The sequence below is a fragment of the Plodia interpunctella genome, chromosome 8 (assembly GCF_027563975.2).
Source record: "Plodia interpunctella isolate USDA-ARS_2022_Savannah chromosome 8, ilPloInte3.2, whole genome shotgun sequence".
NCBI classification, from domain to species: domain Eukaryota; kingdom Metazoa; phylum Arthropoda; class Insecta; order Lepidoptera; family Pyralidae; genus Plodia; species Plodia interpunctella.
Window position 1 is genome coordinate 5,781,205 of NC_071301.1, and position 11,120 is coordinate 5,792,324.

An 11,120-nucleotide genomic window follows, 5' to 3' on the forward strand; every position below is an offset into this window, starting at 1 on the left:
GATAAGGTACTTAATTACGAACGCCAAAGTATCAGTACTAGTCGTTCGCCGCGAATGTAGACCTCGCGAATACAATTTTTTTTAATATATTTTTTTCAACGTTACAGTCTTTTGGCTTCACAAGTCAGCGCGTGCCGTATTAAAAAATAGGTACCGATAAAATAATTTGGCGTGCGTATTTTTTAATTCCACAATATTTCAGAATCTATTCATCCAATTTATGCGCTGTAAAGGACAAAATTTATCTTCATGAAATTATCTTGATGATAAAATAACTTTTAATCATTAGGATTAATATGCTTGTGTAGTAATAATTGTCAAAATGCACCTTTTAATTTACATTATCTTTTTACATATAAAATGCTTTATAGTTATTTAATTATAAAAGATAAAATTATAGTGTCGCGGACTATGTTTGTTTGTTTGTTTTATGGACCTACTAAAAACCTATATTTTTGTAGTACATTACATGCATGTACAATCAACAGTAGGGCCATCGCACGCACGTTAATATTTATGGTAGCGCTTTTTTTTCGGATTACTTTACAAGTGTTCATTGATATTGCTGAAAACTAATTAATTTCAAAACAAATATGTAGCTAATAAAAATGTAGGTTTCTATTGGTGAAAGAATTTTTGAAATCGGTTTGGTAGCTTCGGAGATTAGCCGCCTCAAATATACAAACTCACCTCGCGAACACAATTGATGACACAATTGATGCGGATTTTTATATATATAGTGTTATTCCTGTTTTAGGTGTATAGTTTATATGTATCGAACATACATCCTTTTTTGGAAGTGGGTTAATAAAACGCATGGGTATTTTAAATTAACGAAAACAATAATTAAATGTGACTATAATGAATGACCTTTATAATAAGGCACGTGATAAACATTACCTAAATGTTTAACCCACGATGTCAGAAGGGCAGTTATAAGTTCAGCATCGTAGCTGAGCCAATCTAGGTACCTAACTATGTAGGTTTTTAGAGCCTTCTCTATTCTAAATCTATGTATCACAGATATAAGAACATTACATTTAAGACCTATATTAAACATAGTACTAGTTGTTCACTGCGAACATAAATTTTTACAAAATTGTTAATATTTCAAAAAAAATTGTTGCCCCACGAACTTAAAAATTCTATTGATAGATAAATAATTGTATTATCCATACCTGTCCTAAAAGGGAATAGAGGTATTATTATAAAAGAAGTATGGATTTAATATATACTTCGACGGAGTACCTACTAATTCCATGTAAAGAAGTCAATTACCTGTCACTGTCAAAATGAAACTTACTAAATGAAATGTCAAAATCAAAAAAGAAGAAAAGGAAGATGACCGAAGCATAACATTTCGTGTAGAGTTTCGTGTCCATAATTTGTTTGGTGCCCTGATATATTTCTTTTCATACGTCCATATATAAGAAATATATATTCAGAGTGATTCTCTGATGGTCGTTACGACACAATGGGATGTTTAACTTGGATTAAAGGTATGACGCCTTCAACCTTGGGTATGGTTTACCTATTCACATAAAAAACATTAGTGTCATCTAGTCTAGTCCCTATATTAGAGTGCAAATAAAATTCACTAGAAGTTTTGTTTAGGTCTACGTTTATGTCAAGCGAATGTTAGTCATTTCCTCGAGATCAAAGTAAAAAAAATATGTGGAGGCAATATTGGACATAGATGTATTTCAACACTTCTCAATTTTCCATACCTACTTAAAAAGTCGTCTAAAAACTATATGAGTTATTATATGCTTACAACAAATAATTTATGTACTTAAAACAAACAGCAAAGTATGCTAACCTCCCTCAAAGACAAAGACTACCTCCTGTGAGATAACTTGCTATTAATAGGTTTTCAAATCAACCATCAACACAATCAAATGTTGTTCAGCTAACGCTAATTTCATTTATTCACAGCCTGTTAACTTCTATAGTGTTTTTCAGTAGAGTGTTATTTTGGATATGTAGCTTATTATAGATCAAGTTGAATAAAAGTAATAATTAAAAATTATTATCTTTCAATTTCAAAAAATGTGAATAATCAATATTATATGTGCTCTAGGTTTGAAGATGCCATTCTCCTTTAAGGATAAGGAACTGAACAAAATAGCAGCATTCTTTAATGTGACTACATTCTTACTGACCTGTGCTGCCTTGGTTCAACCCAGCTGGTTCCGGATCAAGGGTCTGCATTGCACTCAGAGTCTGTCTCTTGCTCAATTCTTTGCTTTTGATGAGAGTGACGATGATTATGATGACATCAAAATACGCCAGGATTCTGATTCAGATCCGATAAATAATAATAGGATATACGGTGAGTAGTATCATTTAGCCAGTTTTTCTCAAACTTGTTAAATATTCACTGGTGGATTATCCGGTTAGCTAATGATAGTTCAACATTTGATAAACAATCAATTCCTTGTCTCCGTGTTTAGTGTGAGGTCAGGCTATGATGTGCGTGACTCAGTCAGATTTGTGTACTGTGTGTAATATGGAGGAAGACTTAATACATGTCTTGCTGGAATGTGGTCGATTTTCTGCACTACGCGATAGGCGATTTTTAGTCAAAGTGCCCATGTGTAATGGATTGCTGAACATAGTGTTGAGCAGTCCATTATCACAGGTGGCTAAATCGATTTATATCTTGTGGACAAGCATTATGAAAGCTAGAGAAGTTTATATTAGAGATCCCCCATGAGGCTGACATAGTCACACAAAGTGCACTGAAGCCTTGTCAAAAAAAGAAGAAAAAAAAACAATCAGATAGTTTGTATATGGTTTTCTTTGACTTGCTTCTAGAATATAAGGGTATTATGTAATATCTGAAATGAAGAGTACTGTTTAACTGATCATGATTTTCTTTTTCAGGCTTACCACCATGTACAACACCAGAGATCATAACACTTATGAGAATATTGATATTACTATGTTTTATGGTGCTTCTATGTTCTTGCATTGGCATACTGATAAACCTGAGCAGCCTCAACAGCAGGGCAATCAAAATGTTACGTAGGAATGCCATCCCGAGCATTATGTGTGTGTTCTGGGTCATTGCTATTGTAGGTGTATGCTATTACACTACTGTGGTTCTCGGAAATGAGAATAATGGGGATTCTAATTCTATACAAGTGGATTATGAATATGGATTTTACACAATAACAGGAGCTGGTTAGTATTAAATTTTTAGGTTTTTTCTTTCACTAGTTGCTGCCTGTCTGCTCCCAAAGTAAAATTGGGTTAAGCCTTTGTAATTTTAAGTTTCATTATACTTATATTCAAAATTTAATTGAAAACTTTCTAGTAATTTATGCATGAAGCAACATCCATCATTTATGTATAATAATCATAATAGGTTAAGATGGACAACATCTAGGGATAGACCAATACAGAAATATTTATTGCTGTAATTATTACTTCATGACATAACTGGACAAATTACATGTGTCTTCCCATCTGCAAAGCTACTTGATTTTTGTATGAAATATAGGCCTGATAATAGATTTAGCTTTAAATCTAAATGTTGCATAAGGAAAAGTAATTTTAGACCTAAATTATATACCACCTATTTGAACCTGAACTTATGAACTTTTGTTGAATGGTTTAATGTATATTTTTTATATAATTCTAATTTCAGGTGCTCTTGCTCTCCTGGCGTCTGCAGCTAACTTGTGGGGCGCGCCGCTGACGACCGAGGATGACACACATAGACGGACTCTGTTGGACGACTGGGACGGGTATGAGGCACATAGCGTGGGGCCCACCCCAGCCGTCCCCACCCTCCCCCCATACACTCCGAGCGCAGACTACGTACCCACTGTACATACTACATACGCCCCACCTGTCCTAGGAACACAACAGTACTTTCCCTTTGATGATCTCTCGATTCTTCCTCCTCCGCCGCCTTACAGTCCTTGAAGAATGCACTAATACATAGTTGACCACATAAATTCACTGAAAAGTAATGTTCCAGTGGTTAATTTAAATTAGAAAATACTGTTTATTTGTGGCGCGGCATAAGTAAAGTAGTATAGAAGGCTTGTGAAAGAAATAATTTAAATAAATTAACAGGGAACATCTGGCGTTCTTCAGTTCACATATTCACTAAGTAACAGAGGCTCACTATTTCTTGCTATATAGTAAAAAAAACAGGTTTATTGTTTTTTTTTATATTTGAACCTTGTTTGTTTGGGTAGTTAAAGTTATATGTATGTCATATTTAATTTTTTTTGTAAGTACATATATATTTCAATAATAAGATGTGAAGATGGCGTATATATATTTCTAAGTACCTAAACAATCTTGGATAAGCCTTTTTTGGCTGGCTAATTGTGTTTTGTGTTTTGTGAGCGATGGAGTGTACAGTGCACTTACTTGCACACCTTGTTCATTATTATAGATTGGGTGTGTAAATTGTAATATGTACTATTACAGTACACATGTTTTATTATGAAACAGAACATTGATCGCCAGAAAGTGTCTATTACATTTTAAGTCATTGTTTAAATTATCTCATCAGTAAAATAATTTTAGTAATCATAAATAGCCAAATATTAATAACTTAAATGAAAATTAACCTTAGATATGCCTAAATATTCAGTGTTATGTATCTGTTTATGTATATATATTGTGGTTGTGAGTTGATGATTAATTAAATGACTTACTGTTCACTTCAGTACCTATGTGATTTGCCATTTTAGTGCCTACTCATGTCGTATTTCTCTAAATGCTTTAATATTTAAAATATTGAAAAAAATCATTTGATTAACTTAGTCTTAATATATTAGTAATAAGGACCAATACGACTTGCTGATTCAACAGGACAGTTAATAATTTCAGTTCTATTTTGGGTAATGCTACCTTTTCTGTTGTTTGCGTGTCGGAAACTTTTACAATTTTGTTCTATTTTCTGACAGGTATAATTTATAGTTTTTTTGTATTATAGCATAATATAAGAATATTTATAAAATAGGGTTATTAAAGGAGACATAATTTTTATTTTAGATTATTCATATAGGGCATGAAGGTCTAATATATGTATACAGTTATTTCGGCTTTCTCACAAATACGATATCTAACTTCAAACTTGTTTTATAAACCATAAAATCCAATGCATATATATATATAATAAATTATAACTTTAAAATGAGCTTTTAGATTTAGTAATCAACTGAAGATCTGTTTAATTTGTAATAGTTCAGGTAGCGATTGATGTATTTATATTCCATGTTACCAAAATATAACAATGTTATTAGTTCTATTGTTCGTTGATGTATAGAGTTCTTCTAGGATTAAGAATAGTTATTCCTGGTCCGATAAACTGGGAAGTTTATTTTTACATTTAAAATGTAAGATTTTATTTTATGTAAGACCAATATGCAATACATATCTATATAATAAACTGATTTTTATTTATTGTATATTTTGAAATACATATTTACTAGATCAACCAGATCCGTATACAATATCACTGCATAGAATTCCTGCGGTCTGTCTGTCCCTATGTTTGGTATGGATTTTTTAATAAATACCTAGTGTGATTCCTGAAGTTTATGTGTCATTCATTATGGTTTTACCCGAGCAAAGCAGAGACGGGCTGCTAGTTATTTAGAATAGTAAATCCTTATCACAAAAGTAATTTGTGTAAGGAACATGGAAAGTATATAACAAGTTTCTTGGCAATATTTTTATACACAAGTGTGTATGTACATAGCTGTAATTTTCTAAAGAGCATGTAGTTTAATATGATGCTTTTATCAACTTGAATAAAATCTGATACCAGGGTGGTTCGCAGAGCATTTCAACCGCTGTAGTTGCACTGTCATTACAATTTTTCAAATTTTAACAAAGACGAGTGAGTTTTATTATATGACTGCATTAATTACTTTGTGCTGTAGTAAGGTCAATTTTATGAATGATTGATTTTGGAAATGATTTCTTCCTTAAGAAAATTGACAAGGTTGAAATGCTCTGTGAACCACCCACTAATGATATTTATAACCCAAGAACTGAATAACTAAGATGGAGGAGAGTGATTATTATCAAAATAAATAAAACACAACAAAATGTGCTTCAGTATTTAATTACTGAAACAATTTACATGCAAGTAAATTAACATGGCTAATAACATGATATTAATTTATTTGTTTACAAATGTCAAAAAACTTCACACACAGCACCTGCTTACATATTATGAACAAAAAAATAATGTTACATCTATGCATATAAATAATCTATGCATATAAAAAAATTAATACTTTTCGGAAAGTAAACTTAGAAGTGTAAATATTAATCAATCGTTTTTCAAAGCACTTAAATCAAAGTTGGCTTGTGGTTTATCTTCATTAGGCAGTTTGGTGATGGGTAATCTCTGAACATGTTCTTTAGGTCCCTCATCAAAAGTATCTTGTGCATTATTTATGTCATTCTGTGTCACAGATATATTAAGATATTTAGTTCGCTCTTTTTCTAAGTAATTGACTCTTTCTCTTAAAGTTGCATTATCATCTTTTAGAACTTCTACCTGCAAAACTAATTGGTCTACTAAAGAATGCAAGTTTTGGTTTAAAATATGCAACTCTTCTAAGACAGTATCTTGTGTTTTCTCAATCTTTTTACCATCAACTAAATCTTTGCTAGCAACATCTTTTACAATTCCTTTGTCATAACCCTTGGTTGCCAGTATTTTTAACAAGTTATCATTTTCATTTATAGCTTTGTAAATAGCAATTTCTAATTTTGCAGATTCATTAAGATTGAGATTTTGTAACTGATCATTTCCTAGACATTTCAAATTGTCCATTGCTTTTTTAACACGCAAATATTGTTCTTTCTTACTTTTGATAAGGTCTTTTTGTTTTAGATGGTAACTGTGTTGTAGAGTAATAGACTCTAAAGCGACCGACGAAGTGGTGGATTTCATAGCGTCTAGAAGAAGCTCAGCTGCGTTATGATGACACTGCATGGCTTCGTCGTATTTATTGTTGATGAGATGGGCCTCAGCTCGGCGATGTTGTTGGTGGGCCTAAAATTTAAACAAAAGCACGATAAAATTACTCAACAGTAATTATTGTAGAATGAATGTCTTTTAAAATCAATGTAGCAAAGAAACTTAACATAACGGTAATTACCAAGTTCAGAGGATGCGACTCCATTACAAATGGAAACTTAAACAAAAAGTAAAGTAAAGTAACAATGCTATCGTGTTAGCTAAATATTTTTTTCTACAATACAATTTTACTTTACTTCCTCTTTCTATTGTTGTGTGTTGCCGTTAGTTGCGTTGCGTTCGCTGTTTTGTCTGTCAGCTGTCTGTCGCTCCCAATTTTTTTTTTTTGGTTTATTCCCTCGCTTTATTGAGGAGGCAAAGGGTACTAGCCCATACAGCCAAGTCTTTTGTATTGAATATTTATATATAAATAAGAGTGGCTAATATCCGCTGAAGAAGAAGACATAAGCCAAGTCTGTAGTGTACATCAAAAATTGAGGCCTAATAGGCCTAGTCTTTAGTAATAAATCCAAATAAAACATAACCAAAATATAAATATTTTTTTAAGTCCAATCAAATTTCCATAAAAGTATTTGTTACAAATTCATATAAAGGTTTAAAACATGCAGGATTGGATAAGAGTTCCTGAAGCGAGCGCGGGATTGCTTCAGAAGAATTATAAATTTGTGTTAGGCGATCGACTAACACAATTCTTTGCAAACAGAAATCTGTCGCTCCCAATTTTGACAGTAGCAGACACATTTTTTCATCTTGAGACTAAACAAAAGAATACGTAGAAGATATTCCTAACTTACGCGTACACTAGCGCCATTATTCAAAATAACTAAAAAAATATTTAAACAAAATATGCTACCTATACTTGAGGACTTTATCAGTTGAAACGTCAGATTTGTGGGTCCCCAAGGTCAAATATTTTTTAAAGAATCGTTGGTGCATTTGATAGAGGCGGGAGAGACTTCAGGCAGATTCGCTGCTCGCCTCGGCTGCTCGCTCATCGAGTCCTTTGCCGTAGGTACTCTTATGAAAACTTTCCAAAGATAATATAATCAACTACATTTTAATACTTTCTAAATCTATGGGAATCTTGTTACGGATCTATTTACAGGGTATTACAGTGTATTCCAAGATATTACCAAAATATAAGGAGTATATTTTTTCCAAATACAATGCCTAGTAGACCTTTATCCAATAAATGGTGTAAAAAGAGGGATGAAATATTGAAAACGAGTAATTTGTCAATTCCCAAGAAACTGTTGGCGTACAAAATATTACTAAGACCAATGCTTATCTACAAATGGTTTGAATTTAGACAGAATAAACTTGCCATAAAAAAGCTTGAAGCCGAAGCGCTTAGGCTAATTTTTGGAACATCTACCAGAAATCGTTGTCTGTATAAAAAATACACAGACTTGGATGTGACAGCATATATGAATATACAAGCTATAAGGTGGCGACGAGCGACCGGTTCACCCGTAGCAGACTTGAGAGAAATGCTTCATGCAATATCGAGGTATAATGAAGACCCGGCGCCGTATTTCACCAGATCTTGCCGACATCGGCGCCACAGTTGTACAGTTACTCCCCGCAGACGAAATCCTAACAACGATCAATTGAACAACTCTCGGGATGTGACTGCACCTACAATTGAAGAGCCTACAAGCGTCACACCTACCTTAAATCTGCGAAGAAGCAAACGACTATCACAGAAGTCCAATTGCAATATGGTATAATTATTTAAATTATGTTTCATTATTTGTTTCAAAATAAAATAAAAATTATTTACCAGATATTAAAGTTAGATTTATTATGCTTAACAACAAATGTATGTATTCAATTAAATATAGCTACATAATTACTGAATTAAACAGATAAATAACTATAGTCTAGTTTTTATCACTTCATTCTTATATCAATCGAATTCTGATTTATATTCCTAAAATATACCTATTCAACCTGGAGCTTCGTTAATAGTTACATCAACGCTTTGATTTGATTCTCTTATTGTCTCCCTTCCATCGCCAGTTGGCACATTTTGATCCCACCAGCGCACTCTCTTTCTTCTACCAGAAATGTGTCGCCTCAGCGCTCGTTTCTCCCTCCTCAGTAAGTCCATCCAAGCCAACCTCTCAGTTTTTATGTAGCTCACGACATCATTGCTATTATATGAACAATAAACTATACCAATATTGGGACGTTGCGTATCTGGATGTCTGTGTGGAAAGCCAGATTTATAAATTTGTAACAGAATTGCACTTTCGAATCGCAGAAGTTTCCCACAAACCGAGTTATTCAAAGTCCATAATTCACATCCATATGTGAGAATGGGTATAACGAACATCTTGTAAAGCTGGTATTTCATTTTGTTGGATGATTCAGGACTGCACAGTATCGCCCAGTGTCGATGGCACCACATTCTGGCACAGCGCACCCTCTCAGCTACTTCCAAATTCGTTCTTGCTCTATTTAACTGAGGAATTCCTAATTTCTGTAACAATCTTCTTTTGTTGTTTGTTTGCATTATAATAACTTCATGATTTTTCTAAACACGTAAGTTTATTCTTACTATTCATTAAAACTTAAATTAACAAATTTATTTGTATTATCAAATTATTTGCTTCAACAACGGCTTCGTGCAGCAATTGATTGTTGACAAGATGATTGACAAATTGGAATAGAAGTTTCAACATGAAGATTCAGACAAAGGTTTCAAGCAGACAGTTTAGAGCGAAGAAAAACAAATGCAACTTCATAAATACTCCTATTAGAACACTTCCAATATTCTAATATCTGTGTAAAGACTTCATTTGGAGGATTGGAGGATTCATTATTTAACGTATCTGTGGCATCATAGCAGCTAAACGGTTGAATCGATTTTGAGTATTTTTTTTGTTTGAAAGAGAATATAAGCGAGTGTTCTTAGTTAAAAGATGATGGTTTCCAAACGGCTCATCACACATTTTACTATTTTAGTAAAATGTGTGATGAGTAAAATGTGTGATCTTTTATCTAGTAGATGAGAGGATGTAAGCAACTTCTACAGGCTAATTTGTAACCTCAAGTTAGGAGGTGGGGGAAACTTAAATAAAATTTTTATTTTTTGTTGATTTATATATAGTATTTAGACAAAATGTCAGTTTTCATTCACCCAAAATTGATTCGAATGTTGGCTAACAATCTGCTATTCCCTCCAGGCTTCCCCATTCCTTTTGTGTTTTGAAGCAAGCTTGTTTTAGATGCATAAATATTTTGTGAAACATAGAAGGAATATATACAATACAAATTTAAGATTTTTGAAAGACAAATACATCGACCTTAATTATATAGGTAGGTCCAATGCTAGCGTCTACAATACTTTCCCGATATAAATAAATATAAATTTATTTCATAAAAAGTAATATCGATTGTGTGGGTAATTAACTAGTAATCATCACAAAATTGTTTAAAAATCAACGACTATTGTTGCACATTTTGTTGATTTTGCGAACCTCTAAACGAGCAATAACTTTTAACAGTTCGATTAACACAAAATAATTAGTGTTTGCAAAAATATCATTTTTCGTAAATATAGTATTTATCAACAGAAAACTCTGTTACCATCCATTATTATCCTACTTCATATTATATATACTTGCAATTAAGTAACTAGGACGGGCTTTGTTGAAATTTAGTACACGTGTAGAATATAACTTGGAATAGAATTTGGGATTAAAAGTACTTGGAATACATTATGAATCAGGTTCTTTTATCTCTAATTCGGCGAAGTTATACTTTTTTCCTTAAGTTGGTAAATGTAACACACTGAACTTAATTCATAAATTTAGGTAGGATGTATTCATTTTATCAGCTTCATATATCTATCAAACGGTTTAGTTAGATCAACATCATCCACTGCAGCGACACTGGCATTTCAATACAAAAGAAGACAATAGGTACCTATTTAGTAAGGACCAAATCGAACTGAAACACAAACTTACCTAATATATAACTACTTATGCATTATAATACATATAATTATGGTATACCATAATCAATAAGACAAAATCATGTTCTGCAGTCTTTTTAATTTGTTTGGTTGTATACGTCATTCTGATTACAC

General features: G+C 32.5%; 2 protein-coding genes across 2 annotated transcripts; one reads left to right on the forward strand and one right to left on the reverse strand.

Annotated features, from left to right (window-relative positions):
- Positions 1-1,327: 1,327 nt before the first annotated feature.
- LOC128671996 (transmembrane protein 127-like) lies at positions 1,328-5,416 on the forward strand. Its single transcript, XM_053748869.2, has 4 exons — positions 1,328-1,499; positions 2,081-2,332; positions 2,887-3,186; positions 3,653-5,416. The coding sequence occupies exons 1-4, from the start codon at positions 1,475-1,477 to the stop codon at positions 3,931-3,933; spliced, it is 858 nt and encodes a 285-aa protein (XP_053604844.1). The 5' UTR covers positions 1,328-1,474; the 3' UTR covers positions 3,934-5,416.
- A 665-nt stretch (positions 5,417-6,081) lies between these two features.
- On the reverse strand, positions 6,082-7,330 carry LOC128671803 (nuclear receptor-binding factor 2-like). Its single transcript, XM_053748571.1, has 2 exons — positions 7,146-7,330; positions 6,082-7,039 (listed from the first exon to the last, which is right to left on the reverse strand). The coding sequence occupies exons 1-2, from the start codon at positions 7,167-7,169 to the stop codon at positions 6,308-6,310; spliced, it is 756 nt and encodes a 251-aa protein (XP_053604546.1). The 5' UTR covers positions 7,170-7,330; the 3' UTR covers positions 6,082-6,307.
- Between the last annotated feature and the right edge of the window lie 3,790 nt (positions 7,331-11,120).